This window comes from Mesocricetus auratus, unplaced genomic scaffold (genome assembly GCF_017639785.1).
Source record: "Mesocricetus auratus isolate SY011 unplaced genomic scaffold, BCM_Maur_2.0 Super-Scaffold_100014, whole genome shotgun sequence".
NCBI classification, from domain to species: Eukaryota; Metazoa; Chordata; class Mammalia; order Rodentia; family Cricetidae; genus Mesocricetus; species Mesocricetus auratus.
This window is the reverse complement of record NW_024429197.1, coordinates 6548343-6571700: the sequence shown is the minus strand read 5'-3', so window position 1 is coordinate 6571700 and position 23358 is coordinate 6548343. Positions and strand designations below refer to the sequence as shown.

The following is a 23358-nucleotide window of genomic DNA, read 5'->3' as shown; positions in this document are numbered from 1 at the left end:
GCAAGGACAAGGAAGCAATTCTGGAGGAAAAGGGGCGGGGGTGAAAAACCCTGTTGTTTCCCAAGTACAGGCACTGACTCTGACTCCATGGCTGACATAAGCAACACATTGATTTTTTTAACCAAAGAAAAATGAGAAGAAAGATTTATCACGCGGGGCATTGCCGGGTGAACCGCTAAGTGGTTGATGGAGGGACAGCTGGGCATGCCGTGGCCAGTGACCCAGGCTGGCCCTGCTGAGTGCCCAGATGCAGTGAGCCAGGCGGGGCTCCTCAGCCCTGGCCTTCTGCTGTGTGTGTGAGCACGTGTGTGTGTGTGTGTGTGTGTGTGTGTGTGTGTGTAGCACACATGTGTGTGTTTGTGTGTGTGTGTTTCCTCCTGTGCATGTATGCGTGCATCTTTATTTCTCTCTGTGCCATTTTGTCCATTTCATGAGCCTCTACAGGATTCATGAGCATCACAGGATTCCCACATAGGGCTGCTCACAGTCCTGCAGGGAATGCTGAACCATGAATAGGTGAGTGACTGAAGCTGTTCCGTGGACCATGCGCACCAGAGTCACCTGCAGCCCACCTACTGCTACCTTAAAACAAAAATCTAGCTTTGTTTTGAATGTCTTTAGGTTGATTTTCTATACTACCTGACTTTGAAAACTGGGTTTGGGGTCCAAGCCTATGAAAGACATTGTGGGGGAATCAGGGCAGACTTCATGGAGGAGGTGATCTTGGTTGAAGGACATTGCTCAAAGCTGAGTGGATAGTTTCAATAGCGCGAAGGGACAGCCAGGGACCCTTTGCAGAATGACACAGAACACTCATTCACCTGAGTTGAGGATTATTTATTTATTATTTATTGGTGCCAGGGGTGCAGGCTAAGCTGCATCCTCTTGAGCCTCATGTGGCAGGCTGAGATTCTAGCTGGTTGGGACTGGTTCTCACAGACTGGGGGGCTCCTTCATACCTCTCTGCCCGAGACAGCTGCACTTTGTGATATTTTTTAGCATCATTTTTAAGTGTGTGTGTGTGTGTGTGTGAGCAGAGTTATGTACATTATGAGTACAGGTGACTGTGGAGTCCAGAAAAGGATATCAGATCCCCTGGAGTTCCAGGCATTCATGAGCTGCTTGATGGGAGTGCTGGGAACCAAGCTCTGCATGAACAGCACGCGCTCTTAACCGCTGAGCTATTTCCTGTAGCCTGACAACTGCACACTTTGCATTTTCTGAACTCAGGCACCCCCGATGAACCTCCCTGGTACTCAGAAGACTTCGGTGACCTGTCCCTGCCATCAGGAATTTCATAGCCCAAACTTGGCAGCTTAAGGGCAGTCATGTTTTAGACAGCCTCCTGCGGTTCCTAGAATCTGTGTGTCAGCCATCAGGGGCTTGATCCTCTCTCCTATCCATGTATCCGTGTTCATCTCAGAACACGAGTGTGAGCGTTAAGCACCTGGATGCATGAGAAGGACTTACACGCTAGCTAGTATGGGCTTATAATGGCTCATTCATTTGTTCTGTTTTTAGTCATTACCTCGCCCGTTTCAGCATTCATTAGTTCACCCCAAATCATCCCTTCACTCAGCACGAACTCACAGATGCAAAACTGTACAAGCCAAGTTCAAGGCCTCCCAGCGAGAAATCTGGGCCATGCACATTTAGCGATCTATTTATTTATGTGTCTCCCCACCTGAGACAAGCAAACAGTCTCAAGGTACTGGTAAACTGCCACAGGAATGGTACCAGTGGGCGGCTCCTTAGGAAGCTCAGGGGAGTCAGCCGGCTGATGGATCAGGAGCCGGGTGGACTTCCTGGAGGAAGAGGTCAGCAGTGTGGAGGGTCTGAGTGAGAATGGAGGAAGCAGAGGGATCGAGGTGGGGGCGGATCCAGCTTGCCACTCTAGTCGGGGAACAGCAGGAAGCCTGAGAAGACGCTGTCGGAGCCCTCAGTGCCCACCATGCCGTTGTAGTCGTTGACGGCCAGCCACACCTCATCTCCGCCCTTCAGCCGCAGCAGCACTCCCCCAGAGCTGACCTGCTTGCTGTTGGACATGTGGTCGCAGAAGCTGGTCACCTTGACGCTGTTGTGCAGCAGCTGCACGCACAGGTTGGCTGTCTGGGACGCGTGGTAGACAAAGTAATAGAGGCCTGGCACCTTGCAGGTGAACTTCCCTGTGCTGGTGTCGTAGTCCCCCTGAGGGTTGGTGATCACCGAGTTGAACTTGACCAGGCCATTGGCTGCGGGGTACTGGGCCGTCTGCCGGGTGACCGTGAACACTGACTGGTGCTTCTGTTTGTACCGTCCCTCCTCGCCTGGCTCGCCGGGAGGTCCCCGGGGGCCTGGATCCCCTGGCAACCCTGAGGGCCCCATGGGGCCATTTTTTCCACGATAGCCAGGCATGCCAGGCTCGCCCTTCTGACCCTTGGGTCCTCGCGTCCCGGGGATAGCTGGGATTCCTAAAGAGAGAGCAGACAGGAAGTGATAGCGCAGGGGATGGGAAGGGGGACCCCAAGTGGGTCTGGCAGTGACCTCTAGCCTGTGCTGCCCAGGTGGCTCTGACCAGGAAGAAGAGGCATGGGGTGTGTGGGGGGCTCTGCTAGGACCTGCCCTTGGCCCATCCCTGTCTCACTTTCCAAATCTGTGGTGGAAGAGGCAGAAGAGGGGCCCAAGTGGCAGTGAAGGAGAGGAACAAGAGTCACTATGTGACTTTGAGCCAGTTGCTTGATCTCCCGATGCCGGTTTTGACATTTGCAAAGGAGAAGCAAACCATTTGGGCCTCACTTCTCCCGTTTGTAAAGCATGCCTGAGACATTCATCAGCTCTGGGAGGTGAACATGCACAGGGCTCAGAGAACACCGGAGCTGAGCCTGGTGCCTGGGGTGGGGGTCACAGAACTATGAGCAGGGTTCCCTAAAGTGCAGCCCTGGGGGTGGCGGGGGTGGGGGTCGGCTCACTGACTCCCCCCTGAAGTGAGTACTTCCTTCCAGAGTCCCAAGATTCCATTCGGTAGCTTAGAGGAAAGAGGGCAGTATGACATTCTTAAGGAACCTTCCATTAGCCCCACCCCTACCACAGCCCACCACCACATGCCTCTGTCCTCATGAGTGCTGTTCAGTCACACCCAGCCTCCCTCATGCCCGAGTACCCCTGACCTCTCAGAGAAGCATGCTCACTTGGGGAAGCGGATACCACACCTACCCTCCTCTCCTACCTAACCCTAGCTGCCCACTCACATCAGGACACCCATCAGAAGTCCTGACCACCGGCCCCTTGCATCTTGATTGACAGAGACCATCCAACCTGCCAGGTACTTAATTTTGCCACATATGCAAACTTATCAAAGTTGTGACCCCCTGAGAAGCAGGTTTCACAGATGTGGAAACTGAGGTATTGCGTGGTTAAGACACTTGTGCAAGCTGGCAAAGGGGGAGGTGGTGGGTGTGGCTTTGACCCGACAGTCAGTGCACCCAGAGCAGCCAGGGTGGGCCACCTTCCCTAAGTGTCCACATGCATGTTAGCAGGCTGATATCTGCCTGCAGGGACAGGGGCTGTCCTTAACTCCCTTCCGCAAGATGAGGCAAACGAGGGCAACAGGCTACAAGGTCACCAGAAGTCAGCCGGGGGCTGCAGCCAGGACTCTGAGGACAAAGAAACTAAGCCTGCTGAAATAGAGGCTCGCAGACTCACCTGGCTCACCCTTGGGCCCCCGCAGGCCATCATGCCCATCCTTCCCAGGGGTCCCTGGCAGGCCTGGCATCCCTGGGATTCCATAGCAGCTGGGGTTGGCCTGGCTCCTGGGTGTCAGAACCAGTAGAAGCAGCATCAAGTAGAGTCCACGCTGGGGCTGGCAGCTGGGCCCCACATCCATCCTGAGGAGGGTCTGTGGGGAGAAACGGGAGCTGGTACCGAACTCCCCGCTTGCCCTTATTCCCCTCATTGCTCTGCCCCCTCCCATACCCTTCACCCTGGGGAGTCCACATCCATGCACAGATGATGGTTAGATGGATGGTGGACAGATGGGTAGTCGGGTCTCTTCTAAGGCCCAGGTCTTAAGCTCAGCAAACAGAGCTAGTCCTGGCCCCATGGCTCAGGAAGGAACCTGGGGGGAAACTGCGTTCACTCCCACCCGGGCAGGGTCCCAGCCTCACCTGAGGGTGCAGGAGACTTCAGGCCTAATCACAGAGATGTCCTGTTCTCTCAGACAGGAGGACACTGTCAGAATGGACAGAGAACTGCCCAGAGCAGGCTCTGGTGCCCCCCCCCCACATCACCCTAATCCCACATCCTCTTTCCAGCAATTTTTCCTGACTTCACACTTTCTTTTAGGCTCTGAGCCAGGTTGACCACAGTGACATCTTTGTTCACCCCTTCCTTTCCTGGCCTTAGGTCATGTGTGATAAAATGAGGAAGTGTCTGCTAGCCCCTCATCCTGGGAACGGCAGGATGGGTACCTGCATGCATGTGTGTGCGTGCGTGTGTGTGTGTGTGTGTGTGTGTGTGTGTGTGTGTGTGTGTGTGACATGTGTTTGTGCATAGACCTGAGCCCAGGGCACAGCTGTCCCCCAGGGCAGGGTGGCCATTCTATGTCATTCACCGTGCCTGAGGTTCATTGTCCTTCCCTCTCTCTGAGGTGAAGTTAGTCCCTCTTCCAGAAGAGAAGACCTGCCCTAAGTCACACACTGAAGAGTTGTCAGGGTGACCCCTGTGTTCATCAGCTCCTTAGAAACAAGGCTCACATGCAGCTGTCAAGTGGTGGGCTTATTCTAGAAACATCCACATACCCATTCCATTGTCAGGCTCAGGGAAGGAAGCCAGGGCGAGCTTGCTTTGCCTCTGCGCATCAGCTGGTCTGGCTAAAGAGCTGGAGTCTCGGCCTGCCCTTGTTGGGGACTCCCTGATCAGTAGACAGGATCGCTGCTCTGCAGATCCTTTTACCCTCGGCTGTGGGGTGCCAGGACCTGACTGCTGCTACCTCTTCCCTTGCTGGGCCCCCACCACCTTGATGCACTTCCACAACCCGCATCATCCCTACCTTGCCTCTGCTCCTGGGGATTTTACTGGTCAGCCCAGGCATCTCCCTATCTCTTTCTTCAAGTGGAAGTTTTAGAATGAAAGTAAGTTTGGGGCAGCAGAGCTGCCCAGCCTTGCCCTCTTATTGCCTGGACTTGGGTGAGGTCCTGTGTAGGGCAGGGGGAGGATTCTGCACCATGCATATGCTACACCCTGGTCCACGCTAACAGTTCAGGCTGCCTAGCTAAGTAGCCCTCAGGGTCTTCTTCTCCCAATCATTCTGACAACCCTTCCACTTACATCCCAGGATACTCCATGAGGCCAGGGTGACAATGCACTAGCCACCCAGGGCTGAGAGGAGCAAGCATTGTGGCCTCTGCATTGTGAGACTAATGGAACCTGCTCTCTTCTGTCTTGGTCACCCTTGTACCATGTCTAGCTCTCCCAGCAGGTGGCAGTCTCGGTCTGCGCTCAGCCCTCTCTGCCCCGCCCACCTTCTGCCTGGCTCAGCTTCCAGGCTCAGACGAACTGAGATTTGCAGGTGAAGGGGTGAGATTGGCTGGAATGCAGGCTCAGGAGGGGGTCAACCCTCCCCATCTACTAGTTCAGACATTCCCCTTCCTCTCAGTACCCCACAAGTGACAGGAGCCCTCCACTTTGGGGCGAGACAGCCTGGCTTAGATGCAGATCCTCTATCTTCCAGCAGGCTCCTTTCATGAAGCCTCAGTGTCTGCAACCGTTTTGCACTCTGTGGCTACGGAAAGTCAGCACACGGTGTCCCCAAAGTCAATGTGGAGGTATACATTCAGGGGTCAGGGAGAGCTGGGGGCAGAGTGGACCAAGAAGCCAAGGAGCTCTGGGGGTCGTGTGGTGGTGGCCTGGGGCTGAGGGGTCCACTCTCTCTCCCTGGAGTGCCCCACTTCTTCCCAACCTCGGAGACTCTAGGCTGCAGGGATGACACGTGATTTACCATGTAGAAAGGGACATGAGGGACGTGTCAGAGATAACTCTGAGACCAGATGCACCAGCCAGTGAACAGGAGGGATCATCCGTGACTCCGAAGTGTGAGCATGTGGGGTAGGGGTTAGTGTGGGGAAAAACACAGGCTTTCTTATTCCTGTGCATGTGGGGACATGCACATCGTGTGTGCACATATGTGTATGTGTGTTTGGAGAAATAGTGTGTGTGTGTGTGTGTGTGTGTGTGTGTGTGTACTTGGAGAAGTAACTAGTGTGTGCCTCCAAGGGTGTACATAGTAACTAGTGTGTACCTCCAAGGGTGTACATAGTAACTAGTGTGTGCCTCCAAGGCTGTACATAGTAACTAGTGTGTGCCTCCAAGGCTGTACATAGTAACTAGTGTGTACCTCCAAGGGTGTACATAGTATGCTGAGAGGAAGTCCCTGAGTCCAAGTTCTGGTGAGGGGTGGGTGAGTCTCGGCCCAGGAATGGGGGACATTGTGAGTCCTGAGGGTAGTAGGTGTGTGAGCAGGAGACAGTGTGTGGTTGCTGTGAAACTGTGTGTGTTGGCTTCCTATGTGATTGTGTATGAGACTGTGGGATTGTGGCAATACACTTGGGAATCGAAGATCCTGATTCCCACCCCCAACCCCTGCGCGAGTTTCAATGCCATTATCTTGGAGACACGGTAAGAATACTCCCCTTGGAGCTTGGCTAGCAAGACGGACAAAACAGAGCAGCAATAGGCCCTGTCTGAAGTTTTCACACACTGGTCCACAGCAGCAGCAGAGTCCCTCCCCCAACCATGGAGCTTCCACTACTAGTACCATTTAGCAGATTTGGAAACTGAGGCCACTCCATGTGATCTGGCAGCTAGCATGGGATGGAGTCTGGATTGTCCACTAGCCCCTCCCTACCTGACAACATTTGTGTACAGTGTTAACACTGCTGCCTCTCAAGCAGTTAGCAGTGGCCAGTTTTATGCCTCCTTCCTGCCCAATGCCCGGAACAACCACCACATCTCAAGCCACAGACACAGATGGGGTCATTTATTCCAGAAAGTGCAGAGAGGCACCAGTCCTCAGGGCCCTCCAAGTCAGCCCCGCCCCGGGGCTGGCAAAGCCCCAATTGCAGCTCCTTCACTTAGCAGAGAGAAGGGGTGCAGGCAGGGCCCCACAGCGGGGAGTGGAGGAGGCGGTGGAATGTGGGGTGGCCCCCAGCTCAGGCAGAGGGGAAAATGAGAAATCCGCTGAAGACGCTGTCGACTTCGGTACCTTGGTAAATGCCACCCTTTGCAGGGTCCTTCTCAATCCACACGTGGTCCCCTCGCTGCAGGTGGAGCACCGTGCTCCCTGAGATCACCTGGAAGAGCCCCTTGCTGTTGACATCACAGAAACCCAGGGAACTCCTGGTCTGGCCATGGGAGGAGGACATGAGAGACAGACAAAGGTCCCTCTTGGAGGTTACTTGGAAGGTGAAGTAATAGAAGCCGGGCACCGCACAGATGAAGCGGCCTGTCTTGTTCTGGTATGGGCCCTCCTCGTTGGTGATGACCTTGTCAAAGACAACCACATTGCCAATTGTCGGGGGGTTCTGCCGAATGGCTGAAAAAGCTGGCCGGGGCTGATCCCTGATATTGCCTGGATTGCCTTTGATACCCTTCAGTCCTTGGGGGCCGCTGCTCCCCAGGGGCCCAGTGGGCCCTGGGAACCCCATATTGCCAGGTTTTCCAGGGGGCCCAGGCTCCCCCTGGTCTCCTTTAAGGCCTCGGATGCCGGTCCGGATGCCAGCAGCTCCTGGTGGAAAGAACAGATTGGTGAATGGGGGCATCGTGGGTATGGAGTCCAGTCCTCATAGAAAGAGCCTTTGCTTTTAAGAGACTGAGTCCGACTGGGCTGACTGGCTGTGTGGCGTTGGGCAAGCATGCCAACCTCTCTGAGCCCTGGCTTCATCCACAAAAATGGAGTGAAGCAAAGCGGTCGTGTGGCAGAGCCCGGATTCTAGGAAGCGTGGGGCACTCTGGCTGCCCAGCTGAGTTCTGCCCATGGCCGTCACTTCACATGCCTCCAGATCACAAACTCCTCTCTCAGATTTGGGACCTTGTGGGGGGAGGGCATGAGGGTGGGGGAGGCGTGTGTGTGTGTGTGTGTGTGTGTGTGTGTGTGTGTGTGTGTGTGTGTGTGTGTGCACATTGTGCAGATTGGGTCGGTGTTGAGGGTTCTTTCCACCTTCTGGAGACCCGGAGGCTGTGGATGATAGGGTGCCTTTCCTTCCTGCTTTGGGCTCTGGTCATATAGCCCCTTCACTCCCTATCCCCCTTACAGTGATGTGTTCTGACAGGGTAGAGTGGACAGGGGATCAGGGATGGAGTAGGGATCTGGAAGGAACTGCAAAGAGCAGTTGTTAATGGCTGATTTTTTTTCTTAGATGCTTTTTTTTGAGGGGGCAGGGTTTCTTGGTATAGCCTTGGCTATCCTGGAACTTGCTCTGTAGACCAGGCTGGCCTCTAATTCACAGAGATCTTCCTGAGTGCTGGGATTAAAGGTGTGCGCCAACACCATGCAGCTTTTTTTTTTTTGGTCTCTCTTACATGCCAGGCTGTAATGGCTCTCTTACAGCCACTGCTACTGGCTGACTTTTCCCTACACCCCAGGCAGGGCTCTGCCTCCATTTCACAGAGGAGAACTGGATGCTCAGAGAGTCTGTAACTTGTCTGAAGTCAACCAACAAGGCGATGGCTCCTGACTCTAGAATCTCGGGTTCTGTTATAAAGCTTTTCACATCTGTTCTCCTTGCTGCCTGTTCTGCAGAGGAGGAAGGGGGAGGGGCTGGGGACAAGGTGCCAGAGAAGCCTAGGCCCTCAGGTTCCCCTGGGGAGAACTCAGGTACACCATTGCTTTTCAGGACCTTCCTAAGTCATTGCCTTGAGGACGGTGGGACCAGGGCCCCAGGAGAGAATGCTTACCTGGCTCCCCTCTCTCTCCTTTGGGACCTGGCCTCCCTGGGCGGCCAGGATTTCCTGCAACCCCATCCTTCCCATTAGGTGCTCTGCAGACATCCTCGGTCACTGTGGATACCAGGGTCATGGCCAACACACAGGCCGCCAACCATCCCCGAGAGGTTTCCATGTCGTCCCTGTAGCAACACATAGGAACCCTGGGCAGGCTGGACACCCAGAATCACACACATCTATCCCACAAAAGAATCCCACATGCAAGGTTCTGTGATCCTGTCTGGGGCCTTGGTGTCCACCCATGATACACACATATCCTCAGCATCTATGATCAACTATAGGTCCCTAATCCTAGCCCTGACTCTGACCTTGACCCATCCCCTAGCCCTAACAATGACCTTGACCCTAGCTCCTAGCCCTAACCATAACCCTGACCTTAGCTCTGACCTTAAACCTAGCACCCAGCCCCTACCCTAATCCTAATCCAAGATAGCTCTAGCCTTAATCCTGACCTTGGTTTAACACTAGCCTTAATCCTACCTCCTAGCTCTAGCTTGGATCTGACCCTGACCGTGGCCCTAACCCCGGTATTTACCCTAGTCTTGATCCTGACCCTGACCTTGGCCCTGATCCTAGCCCTAGCCCCATCTCCAAACCTCACACTTTTTCCTGGGCACCTGCTTAGCACATGCTCTGATACCCACATAGACCTCCCCACTCTGTGGACACACAGGCTCACATACTCCCACGGATGATGGATCTCATTGAACAAATATTTACCAAGCGTCAGCACTGTTTTAATTACAATCTCCGGCCCAGATGGCAAGCTGTGCATGCTCACAGGCTTTCACAGACATCTGCCTTCTTCCCAGCAGCACTGGCCCCCTTTCTACATCCATATGAGGACTGACTGTCCCTGCAAACCCCTCTGCTGGTCCAGCTGCTGGGCTCTGGCTCCCCCACCCGCTTCCTGACTTTCTGTGTTTTTTTTTGACAGGAGAGAGACAGGACCCATTAACTCTGTTAGAATCATGGGTCTGGGTTCTCTCACCTTGCCCCAGGCTTTGGCCAGAGGATAGGAGTCCCATCAACCATCTGCTCTGGGTCCTAAACCAATGCTCCCCACCCCATCCATCCTGGCATAGAACTGGTTAGCAACAATATTCTTCCTTCCCTGCATCAGTAGTATAGACCGGCCCATCTACCTTGCTTTTCCAGCCCCCCTCCCCCTCCGGCTTGGCCTCACCTGCCTCCGTGGTCAGCTCAGACTGGATGCTCTGGCCCTTTGCTGATGGTGGGACATCCATCAGCAAAGGGGTGTCACCAGAGTGAGGCCAAGTTTCACATCCTTTCCCGCTTCCCCTTCCTGGAATCTGCCCCCTGAACTTCCCCAGGGCCAGACACCAGGCATGGAAATTTTAAGCTGACCTCAGCAAGATCGGGGCACAGGATGTCCTATCCCAGCCATGGTTGTGAGGAGGGGACTTTGGGGAAGAGCTGGGTGGGGCTTTGGGATCCAGAGAAGCAAAGAATATCAGGGCAGAAGGAATCTGTCTTCGAATCTGAAACTTGGGAGTCTTTTTCATGATTAGGTAAGATACAAGAGCTCATGGCCAAGTGCTTGTAAAACTCAAAGGAGAAGGAACCCACAGGCCACTGGGGACAGAGAGGACAGGCCACAGGGAGGCAAGGGCACAGCAATCAGTTTCGAAGCTCACCACTTCCTAGCAGCCAGTCTTCTGGGAGTTGCCACATCTCTCCATTCTCAGCTTCTTCCTTCCTTTCTTTTTCTCTTTCTTTATCTCTTCATTCCTTTTATTTGAACAGGGTTTCTCTGTGTGGCTCTTCTGGAACTCGCTCTGTAGATCAGGCTGACCTCCATCTGCCTCTGCCTCCCAAGTGCTGGGATTAAGAGTGTGTGCCACCATGGTGGGATTACTAGGGTACCCCTGTTGTTCCTGGTTTATCCAGAGCTGGGCAGCCAACCCAGGGCTTCATGAATACTAGACAAGTACCCTACCAACTGAGCTATATCCAAGTCCTTTAGATCAATATTTAAGACAACAACAACAGCAACAAAACACAACAGAGCCACAAGACTGGTGTGTGGCTCAGCTTGGAGACGTACCTAAAATGTATAAGGTCCCAGATTTCATCCTAGCAATGCTTTTTTTAAAAGACATATTTCTATGTGCAATATTTGCATACACATTTACATGTTTTTTGTTGTTGTTGTTTGATATACCATTACAGCAAGTATAATGGCACATGGCTATAATTCCAGCACTGGAGAGGCAGACACAGGAAAGATCAGGAACTCAAGGCCACCTTGATTGTATAATGAGTTTGAAGTTAACCTGGGCTACATGAGGCCCTATACTAAACAACAACAACAACAACGGCCAGAGAGATGCCTAACAGGTAAAGGCACCTGCCATCAAGGCTGGTGACCTGAACTGTTTTCTGACCTCCACATGTGTGCTGTGTTGTGTGAGTCCTCATACACATGCATAAATAAATAAGCAAGGAAATGTAATACAAGCTTCTTAGACCATGTCAGCTTTTGTGGCCTGTGAAGGATGCGACCAGCAGAACCTCCATAGGTTCAGTGAAGGGGCATCCAAAATTTACATTTGTATCTACAGAGAAAAGAGAAAGAAGGAATTCCCATCAAAATAACAAAGAGTTCTGGAAAGTTTGTAGGATTGTTGTGTTAAATACAATACTGATTAAAGTTCTTTTGGAGTTAAGCTTGGTGACTGGAGTTTAATTCCTGGAGAGCCACAGGGTGGAGAATGAGAGCCCACTTTAGAAAGTTGCCCTTTGACCTCCACGTGGACTCTGTGCATGCAGGCACAAAATAAATGTAATGCAATTAAAAAAATACCATTCTATGGGACAATAAAGCCTAATGGAAAACCATCATCTACATCTCTATGAGGCTGAAATAATTTTTTTTGTTTTTTGAGACAGGGTTTCTCTGTGGCTTTAGAGGCTGTCCTAGAACTAGCTCTTGTAGACCAGGCTGGTCTCGAACTCACAGAGATCTGCCTGCCTCTGCCTCCCAAGTGCTGGGATTAAAGGCATGCACCACCACCGCCCGGCGAGGCTAAAATAATTTTAACTTATTAATTTTCTCCCTGTTCACAGCTGTCTGTATAGAGCAAACAGTACATTATGCAAAGTGACATTCCCATGAAGTGGCAGGTGACCCTTGGCACTCCTTAGACACAGCTAGAACTTGGCTTTGAATGGATGTTGTTATCTGCCTGCCTTATTCCCACATGGTAGGTAGTTTTCCTCATCAGGCTGGGTGCACACAGCAGCAATAAGTCCAGGTGTACACATTCCCACACATACGTTAGCTTGGAAAGCAAGTGGGTCAGGGCTGGGGAGGTGGTGGCTCAGTGGGTAAAGTGCTTGCCTTGCAAGCATGAGGACCTGAGTCCAGTCCCTAGAACCTATACAAAATTGTTGGGTTGTGGTGGCGTGCATTTATAATTGCATTGCTGGGGAGGTAAAGACAGGTGGGTCCCTGTGACTCAGTGACCAGTCAGCCAAGTTTAATCAGTGAATTCCAGGTCAGCCAGAGAGACTCTGTCCAAAACAAAGACCACCTAGGTGGACAGAGCCCAAAGAATGGCACCTGAGGTTCTCAGGTTGTCCCCTGGCCTTCACCTGTCCATGCACATACACACCCTCACACACAAAACTTACGCACATGCACTCACGCGCACACATACACACACACCAAATGGGTCAGCAACGACCCCAGAAATATTGCACTGGACATCTTCAGGCCCAGACGTTGTGTGTGGGTGGGCATATTCTTCCCTGTCTACAGAGCTCAGACTCCTGGACGGGAGGCAGTAGACTGAGACAGGAGACGCTCTTGCAGCAGCACTCGTGAAGTCATGGTCTGTGTTTTCAGATGCATAGTGGAGTCAGGGGTCCAAGGAGTGACAACAAGGTGTGTGTGTGTGTGTGTGTGTGTGTGTGTGTCTGTCTGTCTGTCTGTCTGTCTGTCTGTCTGTATGTCTGTGTGTTACTGAGGATTGAGCCAGGGCTCACACACACTCAGCATTCTCTCTCTATCGTAAAGTTCCATCTCCAGCTCTCTCTTTACATTTTATTTTGAGACAGAGTCTCTCTAAGTTGCCCAGGTCAAGCTGGAATTTATTCTACAGCCCAGGCTGACCTTGAGCTCACAATATTTCTGTCTCAGCTTTTCCACATAGCTGGGATTACAGCAGGCCTGCACCACCAGACCAGAATATATATATATATATGTATATATATATATTCCTTTCAGTTATTCAGTTATTCACATTCTTTCTCCTGGAGTTCCGTCTCCATCAAGGGCTAAGCACCTTAGATGAGCCCTGTTTCATGGCAGTGTTTCTGTTGATGGGCAGGAGTGTGGCTCACAGGGATAGCACTTGCTGAGCATGTATGAAGCCCTGGTTCTAATCCCGGCACTTAAAAAGAAATACTACTGAAGGAAACATCCAAAGAAAATGCCACATTGAAGGACATATTAGCATTCTGCCATGGTCCTCTGCTGTTCTCTTGGGCTTTGATGTTAGGACAGATTTTCCATTCAGTTGAGCAGTTGACTAATGTTAACCAATGCTCCCTCTCCAAAATGAATTGGATTTTTGAAGACAGAGTCGCAGACAGTGTGAGGAGCTGAGGTAGATCTGGGGACTGAAAGTCTCCCCTACCCTGCTCATCTCAGAAGCTAAGGCAACATCCCTACTTCATTTCAAATCACCTCTCCTCTTTTCTTTGGATCATAGTAGGCAAAGTATAGTTAGATATGTATATAATTCTATCTTATTTGCTTTTTATTTTTTATTTAGAGACATTGAACAGGCATGGTGGTACAGACCTGTAGTCCCAACACCTGGGAGCCTAACTGGGCTACATGGTGACATAATGAGGTCCTAGGTCCAAAAAAAAAAAAAAACCCAAAACCCCAATAACAATAATAAAAGAAGGAGGCATAATGTATAATTTGTATAGAGTGAGATGATGTCCAGTGTTTGATTTCAGGATATTAGATACCTCTGTGTCTATTACTGCCTGGTCAGACTTGGAACATTTCCACTGTACCCACAAGTGTCCTGGAACCCCTTTCAGACGACAGGCCTTCCCCTCCTGGAAGCAGAGTGGCCAGCACACTCCCCATCACCACTGTTCCAACCTCGAGTTCAGAGTCCACCGTCTGCCCCATTGTGTCTCCTGGCTTCTTGACATCTGAGTGATCACGAATGTCAGGTCTGTCTACAGCTGCCTGGCATCCATCACATTCCGCCCACCATGCCCGCTCCCCTGTTCTGTCAGTGGGTGGTTTGAATCAAGGATGGATGACACTGTGAGGGACCTTATAAGGTTCTCCCCCAACCCTGTGACCTGTTGCCTTGAAACATCTCTTATGCTGTTTCTACCCCCCAGGGGCAGATTGACACTCAGCAGCCTCTCCCTCCACTCTCCCTTCACTCTCCCTCCACTCTCCCTCCACTCTCCCTGCAGTCTCCATGCCCCCAAGTCCCGCACCTTGGTGCAGATGGAGACGCCTTCCCTTTTCTCACACTCTCTTCCTCACCCTTCTGATGGACAGTATCCCGGCCTCTCTTCCTTGCTCCTTTGGGACTCCCCTTCCAGGCTTGCCCTTGGAACCTGGTAGATGGGAGATGTGAAGGTTGGAACTGGGAGGGGCTGGCAGTGGGTATTGAGGTCGTCCCTGAGCACTCCTTGCCTGTCTTTGAACCACTGGCCTGTGGTTCAAGATCAGTGTCACTTTGGTTCTTCCAGGGACATCAGCCATAAAATCAAGGGGGTGATGGACCTCAGTTCGTGGGCACCGAGCCTTCCAGTCCTCTAGAGCCCATGTTATTTGGTGGCACCTGGGGAAACCTTTCCTTCCCCCATCCTCACCTGCCACGCAGAGGGCCACTTCCACAGTGAAAAGCCTTTAATCCCAGCGTTTAGAAAACATAGGCAGGTGGACCTCCATGAGATCAAGGCCAGTCAAGTCTACATGGTGAGTTCCAGGACAGCCAGGGCTGTGTAGAGAGACCCTGTTCAAAAAATAAAATGAAATAATTTAAAAAACCCAAACCAAACAACAACAATAACAAAACCCCAAACAAACAATGAAAGGAAGACATTTTTTGTTGTTGTTGGTTAGAGAAGATTAAAATCTCCAACCCCTTCTTTGTCCCGGCTGGAGTGGGCACCCTGGAGGGTGGAAAGGCAACATCCAAATCCAGCAGGGGCCAGGGGAGCCTCTTGGAGAAATCCCAGCTAGAAGTCGCCCAGCTGGGCTCCAGGCAGGTGAGTTGTAAAGAGCTCAAGAGGCTTAGGAGAAAAGGCTTAGAGAAAAGCCCAGCAGCTGGGGAAGCCAGCTGGGAGGTGTCCCTGCACCTTGGCCACTGTGTAATTGGGCTGCTCATAGCTTGTCTGTCCTGCCAGTGGCTCCCTGTGGGTCTTTGTTCAACAGTTCCCCTGACCTCAGGTCTAATCAACCAGCTCCTTTGCCCAGAGCTGGGGACATGCCCAGGGTGACTGGGCATGTTGGGCCAAGGCTGGGTTTTGACACAGCCCTTACCATGCACAGGCTCACTCTCACTGGGACTCTGAAATTTGGGCTAATGACAGTTGCTTCTGCTGGTGTCCTCCCCCTCTTCCCAGCCCTCTGCTGATTGCAAATAAACACCCGGTCGACGCGGGAGAGTAATTAACTCTCCGATGGGGGGGAGAAGTAATCAGCTCAGAGTGTGCTGCAGGTGGGAAAAGTGAAGGCTTTTCCTAAGTAGTATGCAAATGAGTCGTAGTATGCAAATGAGTTGTAGTATGCAAAGGAGCCCCCGGCTGCTCCTGGGAAGGGCTGTCATAGCCTGGAGCCTGGCTGGCGCAGTGGGGATAGGCTCCAGGAAAGGGCAACAACTGGGGGGGGGGGTGACTCATCCTCATATGTGGGAGTGGGGGAAGGAGGTCCGAGTAGGAGGAGCAGGACTCCCCTTCAGGGTCCCAAGTTCACCTGACAACTCCGTGTGTGAGGCACCTGGGGAGGCAGAGGAGAACCAGGTTCTTGGATTTGCCTCTCCTTCACCCTCTCTGTGACCTTGAGTGCAGGTCCGCCTTCCTGAGCTTTAGCTTTTTTCTCGGTGTACAAGAGGGATGCTAACACACATGGATCGGGCTGTGCTGAGAGCCCAGGAGTGACAGTCTCGAACATAGCAGGTGTTCAGGACACAGGAGCTTATCAGGCAGCAGGGAGGCACACCAAGGACCACATGTTGTCAAGACAAAGCAGAGTCCCACCCAGGACTACCTCGTAGGGTGCTCTGGGATGACGATTTGATAGCTTCCTCTCTCCTCTCTGAGGCCAAGCCTGGAGTTCACACCTGGTCTGCTGTATGGAGGGAGGTTCAAAGGACACACCCCGGGATGAGGTGCAGACTGTCAGGTTGGTTCAAGTGGAGAGTCACCCTTGACAGTGAGTGTCTTCTTAAAGTCCCCTGCCCTTTTCTGTGCTGAAAAGGGAGCTAGCTAGGCGGAGTTGCAGGTGGTTCGGAGTTTGCTGACAAGCCCAGTTTTTGTTCCTGCACCTTTGGAATTCCACCCTGTTGAGACTTCCAGGGGGCATGTGTGTGGTGGGGGAGTAGGCATTTCTTTCATTGTGGGTCTTTTTTAACATCCTGCCCTGTGCTGTGTGTCTGGAGGTGCCATGGGTAGGGCACAGGGACAGGGAAGTTTCCTAGGGTAATGGAAAAACTTGACATCCGAGCTAGTGTGTCAGTTATAAGGGTGTATGCATTCGTCAATATTCACCAAGTGGGGCATGAAGTTCTACACGTTTATAAATCTTACTGTCATAAAAAGCTTTTCCAAATAAGATAAAGTTGGGGCAGGAGATTTACCTCTGTTGGCAGAGTGTTTGCCTACTGTGGGTTTCGTCCCCAGCACCGTGTAAACCAGGCATGGTGGGACACCCCTGTTATGCCAGCACTCAGCAGCTGGAGGCAGGAGGATCAGAGGCTCAAAGGCTATCCCTCAGCTATAGGGTTTGGGGCTAACCTGGAATACATGAGAGCCTGTAAAGAGGAAAGTAAGTGTATGTGATAATGGTGCCCAGTGTGGCCATCCAGCTTCTGTTTGCATGCCTCCCATGATGGGGAGCTCACTGCCTATGGAGGCCATCGTGTGTTTGTTTGGCTGTGGAGCTAGGATTGCAACTTAGATTGACTCAAATTCCAGGGTCCAAGGCCTTGACTCTTTTTTTTTTCAAGACAGGGTTTCTCCGTAGCTTTGGGGGTTGTCCTGGAACTCACTCTGTAGACCAGGCTGGGGCCTCAAACTCATAGAGATCCTCCTGCCTCTGCCTCCTGAGTACTGGGATTAAAGGCGTGCACCACCAATGCCCAGCTAGGCCTTGACTTTTATCCACAAGACAGAAGTGACTTGTCAAATGTGGGCTGCAGACCTCCAGAAGTCCTGCCCTAGCCTGTGTGTCTGGAGGTGTAGCAGGTTTGCATATTCTGGATCGCCCCTGTGTCATCAGTGCTGTGGGTTGACTCAGGGACAGATGTGACATCGAAGTGCAAACTCTCCAGCATGGTCTTGCTCTGCTGGTGCAGCTGAGATGTCTTCATGGGTCCCAGGTAGAACTCCAGCATCCTGGGGGCATGTGTCTTGACGAGTCACTAGGACCCAGATGAGCTTTGCAGGTGTGATGGGGCAATTGCCACAGCTAAGCCACGGAGGCACTGTTCTTAGTGCCTGTGACTCAGTTTACCCTGACTGATAGGGAGGTGTCCTCATGGTCTTTTCACCGCCCTCCTTGTTACTTTTCAGGGCTGTGAGTGGCCACATTCTTATAGAACCTGCAGGGGGCACCATCCCTCCCTAGTCCCTGTTGAGCTGTCCAGGGTCCTGACTTGACTTAGCCCATTCCCCTGCCACCTAGACATCTGTGTCCTATGAATTCTCAAACAAAAGATGACTGCTACTTCTAGAGGGCTTAGACTCTCCAGGAAGAGGCAGACACAGAAATGAAATCAGAAGATTGTGGGGACCAGAGACTCAAGTAACTGCTGTAGGTAAGAAAAGCATCACTCCAGGGCTTGCTTTTGAGAGCTTGTTCCGGGAAGAGGGTGAAGGTGGCAGCAGGGACTCTCTTCTCAATATCACAGGCTGGGGACTTTGGTGCTCAGCTTCCCTCCCTGTAACCATGACACTGGCATCTTCTCTCCTAAAGCTGTAGTCTTCTCACCTACAACACAGAATGGCGGGACATCCCCATAGCATCCCTGTGAGGGTCCAGTGGGCTGATGTATACAGAGAGGCCAGGTGTGCTTTCTTACACCTCTAATTCCAAGAGGCTGAAGAAAGTGGACTGTCATTAGATTGAGATTTAGGGTAGTCTGGGTTACAAAGTGAATTTCAGGCTAGCCTGGGCTACAGAGTAAGACCCTGCTTCCAAAACAGACAGCTGGAGGGTAGATTCTGGGGAGATGGCAAGCATGAGCTCAATTCTCAGCACCCATGTAGACAGCCTAGCATGGGGGAGGTGATGGCTCATGCCTTTAATTTCAGAGGCAGGCAGATCAATGTGAGTTTGAGGCCAGTCTGGTCCACAGAACGAGTTCCAGGACAGGCTCCAAGACAATACAGAGAAATCCTGTTTTGAAACAGAAACAGAAGAAGAAGAAGAAGAGGAAGAGGAGGAAGAGGAGGAGGAAGATGAAGAAGAAGAGGAAGAGGAAGAAGAAGAGGAAGAGGAGGAAGAAGAAGAGGAAGAAGAAGAGGAGGAAGAGGAGGAGGAAGAGGAAGAGGAAGAGGAAGAAGAAGAGGAGGAAGAGGAAGAAGAGGAAGAGGAGGAAGAGGAAGAAGAAGAGGAGGAAGAGGAGGAAGAGGAGGAGGAAGATGAAGAAGAAGAGGAAGAGGAAGAGGAAGAGGAAGAAGAAGAGGAAGAGGAGGAAGAGGAAGAAGAAGAGGAAGAGGAAGAAGAAGAGGAAGAGGAAGAAGAAGAGGAAGAAGAAGAGGAAGAGGAGGAAGAGGAAGAAGAAGAGGAAGAGGAGGAAGAAGAGGAAGAGGAAGAGGAGGAAGATGAAGAAGAAGAGGAAGAGGAGGACGAAGAGGAAGAGGAAGGAGGAGGAGGAAGAAGAGGAGGAAGGAGGAGGAGGAGGAGGAGGAGGAAGAAGAAGAAGAAGAAGAAGAAGAAGAAGAAGAAGAAGAAGAAGAAGAAGAAGAAGAAGAAGAAGAAGGAAGTCTAGGATGGTGATATGTGTTTATAATCCCAGTGCCCCAGTACCCCAGTTCTGAGCAGACACAGACTCCCACATAGAAGTCTCAGGCTAGCCAGCTAGCTGAGTCAACTAAGTGAGCCCCAGATCCCAGGGGGAGACTTTGTACCCCCAAAACAGGGTATAGGCTTGAGGGATGTCTCAGCAGTTAAGAGTGTTTGCTGTGAAGTCATAAGGCCCTGAGTTTGGATTCTGGCACCCGCACAACAAGCAGGACATCCATAATGCCTGCAACCCAGCTCTGAGGATTCAGTGCCTTTTTTCCAGCCTCAGCATGCATGCAGAGACCTGTGCACCCCTCTCACACGCACACACACAGAAATAAAAAGAAATATTCAAAGAAATAATAAGTAGGCAGTTCCTGAAGAATGATACCTGAGGTTGATCTCCAGACCCCACATGTGTGCACACAACACACACACACACACACACACACACACACACTTATGTATACCTGTACATACGTGTATACACATACCCCCACACACATATACACCGAGTTCAGAGTGGGTACTTTATTTTAATTCATTAATTGACTGATTGATTAGTTTATTTACTTGAGACAAGGTCACTCTATTATGTAGCTTTGGCTGTTCTAAAAGTTCCGGTGTAGATCAGGCTGGCCTTGAGCTCGCAGAAATCCTGTCTCTCTTTCCTGAGTGCTGGGATTTAAGGTGTGTGCCACCACGCTTGGCTGTGGTACTCAGTGGATGGTAGGTGCCTAGTTCACACTTGTTATTGCAGCCTCGTTTGTTCCTTGCAGCGGCCTACAGAAGGCAGGTGACTAGTGTTCCCTCCATTTCACGGATGAGAAACTAAGGCAACAGGGGCAGTGATCTGCTCAGAGTCATTTTGCCTGGAGCCAACTGAACTTGACCTGAAGGCTGCACTACTCCACTTCCCAGGTTATTTGTGGTCACTAGGCTGAATCTCACCCTTTCCCCTCAACATTCCAAATCTTTGGATGTCCCCAACCCCAGCCTGACCCGGAAGAGTCACTACTTCTTTTTGTATTGCAGCAAAATATATAGTAGATGACATGACTACCGAATCATTTCAGGCACACAGTTTGGTGGCATTAAGAAGGTCTACAGTGGGGCTGGAGAGATGGCTTAGTGGTTAAGAGTACTAGTTGTTCTTCCAGGAGACCTGGGTTCAATTCTCAGCACCCACATGACAGCTATAACTGTCTGTAACTCTAGTTCCGGGGATCCTGCACCATCATACTGATATACATGCAGGCAAAAACACCAATGCACATAAATAAAAATTAAAAAAGAAAAAGAAGGTCCACAGCCAGATGTGAGGAGCACGCTGGAATTCCAGCACTGGGGAGGCTGAGTCAGGAGGATCACAAATTGGAGGTAAAGCCTGGCCTGCATAGACCTTGTCAAGCGAGAGAGAGAGACAGAGACAGAGACAGAGACAGAGACAGAGAGACAGAGGGACATTAATGAGAAAGAGAGTGAGCAAGAGAGAGACAGAGACTAGTGTTCTCTATCTCCACAGCCCTTTCCTCATTCTCTTTGGCAGCCCCCCCCCCCCACGTAGCCATAACATTTGGGTCACCCAACAGAACACTTCTTTGAATTCAACTGTCCCAGGGGGCTCATCGATCATGCACTGTACGTTCTATACTTATTTCTCTTAGCCTGCTGTGCTGTTGTTGAGCTTGAACTGTCTGGTGTACATTAAGACTTCCTTATTTTAAAGCAGAGGCATGTCCCATGGTGGTTCAGACATATCTTCTTGTTTGTTTGTTTTTGTTTTTTCAAGACAGGGTTTCTCTGTGTAACAGCCTTGGCTATCCTGAAACTCATTTTGTAGACCAGGCTGACCTCAAACTCACAGAGATACACCTGCCTCTGCCTCCTGAGTGCTGGGATTAAATGTGTGCACTACCAAAGCCAAATGTATATATTATTAACCCTTCAGCTGCTGAGGGTCATTTGTGCTGTGTCCCCCTTTGGGCTACTGTGACGTACAGGGACAATATATCCCTGCTTTCATGAGACCCTATGACTGCCACCTCCTTGTTTCCCTGTTCAGGTCCATGGAGCACAGATTGTCATTGGTCTGGTTGTATGCCCCACCCCAACCTGTGTGCCTCTTGCTGGCCCTCCAGGCCTCTGATTTCCCAGGTCCCACTCTCCACGCTGGTCCCTATGGTCTGCTCCCTGCAGTCCAAGCCCACCTGCCCTTGAGGGGCATTTCCTAGCCTCCCAGGAAGCCTTCTCCACTAGAGGCCCACCTGCCTCTGGAGCCCCTGATGCTCTATCTATCTCTCATCTGGGTCTCTGGTTACCTTAAGCCTTAGAGGACTGTGACCTCTGTCTGTTTTATTTCACCCCTTCCACAATGGGGGAGTTCCTTCAAGATATGGCTAAGGTTAGCATGTCTTAAAGAAAAGTGGGATGCAATTTCTCTCTCCAGGACAAACCCCGCTTGTGGAACCAGCTACAGTGTCAGCAGGCTCTCTCCCTCCCTCCCTCCCTCCCTCCCTCCCTCCCTCCCTCCCTCCCTCCCTCCCTTCCTCTCTCTCTCTCCCCCCTCTCTCTTCCTCCTCCTCTTCCTTCCTTCCTTCTCTCCCCCCTTTCTTGTGTGTGTGTGTGTGTGAGTGTGTGTGTGTGTGGTGTGTGAGTGTGTGTGTGTGGTGTGTGTGAGTGTGTGTGGTGTGTGTGAGTGTGAGTGTGTGAGTGTGTGTGAGTGTGTGAGTGTGTATGAGTGTGTGGTGTGTGTGTACCTGCAATAGCATACATGTGGAGGTCAGAGGACTGCTGTGAGTGTCTGGCCTCACCTTCTGTCTTGTTGGGGATGGGATTCCTTGTTCTCTGTTGCCTACCCAAGGTGAACTGGTCCATGGAATTCTGGGCAGTCTTCCATTTCCTCACAGGAATCACTGTAGCACCTGACTTTACATGGGTTTGGGGGATTCAGACCCAGGTCTTCAAGCAAGTACTTATACACCAAGTCATCATCCCTGCCCAGCAGCTTTAAAAAAACAAAACCCAGTGTCAGGCTCCCAAAGTGACATTACTCCCCCAAATCCTACCACACCCCAAGAGGCTCAGGGAGTAGAGCTTCGACTTCAGTATGTACTGCTGTGTGGCCTTGAGCAGGTAGCTGTGTTTCTCTGAGCCTTGGCTTCCACATCTAGAAAATGAAAAGGACAGGCTTTTCTATCCACAGGCTCTAAACAAAGGCAGGTGGTAAGATCCCAGCAGACTGCATTGAGACTCCAACAGTTGACAGACATCCTGTGTTTACATGGTGATCCCCAGCAGAATGGCTGGCTGCTCAGTGGATGTGGACACAGCTAGGTGTTCATGAAGCCTCCAGTCTCTGGGAGGTCTCCACCTGATCATATTTAGGCTCCCCACCCCATTCTGTAGTGCTGGTTCTGAGACTGCCCCAGAGCTGGATGTGGACTGGGCAAGATCCTCCTTACCAATGAGGGGCCTGTGACTCCCTGTTTCTGTGGGGGCACTAACCCGGGGTGCTGTGGCAGAATGGGCCCCTTTGCATCTCAGCAGTTGGGGTGGACAGGTTACAGCAGTGATGAGAGTTTAATACATTGAAAGGCACGGCTCTCGCTCTATACGGTAATTAGCCGCAGCGGCCATGCTCCCCCTAATTGTCTCTCTCACTCCAGACGGGAGGAGATCAATGGGAAGCGGCTGCTGTGCGCTGAAAGTCACAATTAATTAATTGTCGGGCATGTGTGTGTCTCCATCTCCGTCACATCAAAGGGCCTGGGCGGCAGCTGCCCACATCTCAGAGTGTGGGGCCAGCCCATCCCCCAGACCCCAGGTGCACATGACTACATGCCAGGGGCTTGTTGCTCCCTCCCATATCAGCAGGCGGCAGGGAAGGGGTCCCCTGAGACCCCCAGGCTCAGAGGCTTCCTCTGACAGCCAGCATCACTCGCCACCCCCACCCTAGGCCATCTCTACCTTGCCCGGCTCTCCCTCCTCCCTCCTCCATCTAGCCCAGACACCCCCTGCGGCTCTCGAAGCTTGGTGGGCTTTTCCAGCTGTTGGTGGAGTATTGACTGGGAGAGGAATTCGAGGAATGCCGAGAATTCGTGATGTGGGTGGTGGGCTCTCGGTGTGGGGCCGTGTGAAAAGCT

The 23358-nt window shown here is 51.7% G+C and overlaps 2 protein-coding genes across 2 annotated transcripts; both read right to left on the bottom strand.

Annotated features, from left to right (window-relative positions):
- Positions 1-1647: 1647 nt before the first annotated feature.
- C1qc (complement C1q C chain) lies at positions 1648-4275 on the bottom strand. Its single transcript, XM_005081016.4, has 3 exons — positions 4143-4275; positions 3682-3874; positions 1648-2450 (listed from the first exon to the last, which is right to left on the bottom strand). The coding sequence occupies exons 2-3, from the start codon at positions 3860-3862 to the stop codon at positions 1894-1896; spliced, it is 738 nt and encodes a 245-aa protein (XP_005081073.1). The 5' UTR covers positions 3863-3874; positions 4143-4275; the 3' UTR covers positions 1648-1893.
- Positions 4276-6997: 2722 nt separating this feature from the next.
- On the bottom strand, positions 6998-10288 carry C1qa (complement C1q A chain). Its single transcript, XM_005081017.4, has 3 exons — positions 10163-10288; positions 8929-9098; positions 6998-7759 (listed from the first exon to the last, which is right to left on the bottom strand). Exons 2-3 carry the CDS (start codon positions 9089-9091, stop codon positions 7185-7187), a joined length of 738 nt encoding a protein of 245 aa, XP_005081074.1. The 5' UTR covers positions 9092-9098; positions 10163-10288; the 3' UTR covers positions 6998-7184.
- Between the last annotated feature and the right edge of the window lie 13070 nt (positions 10289-23358).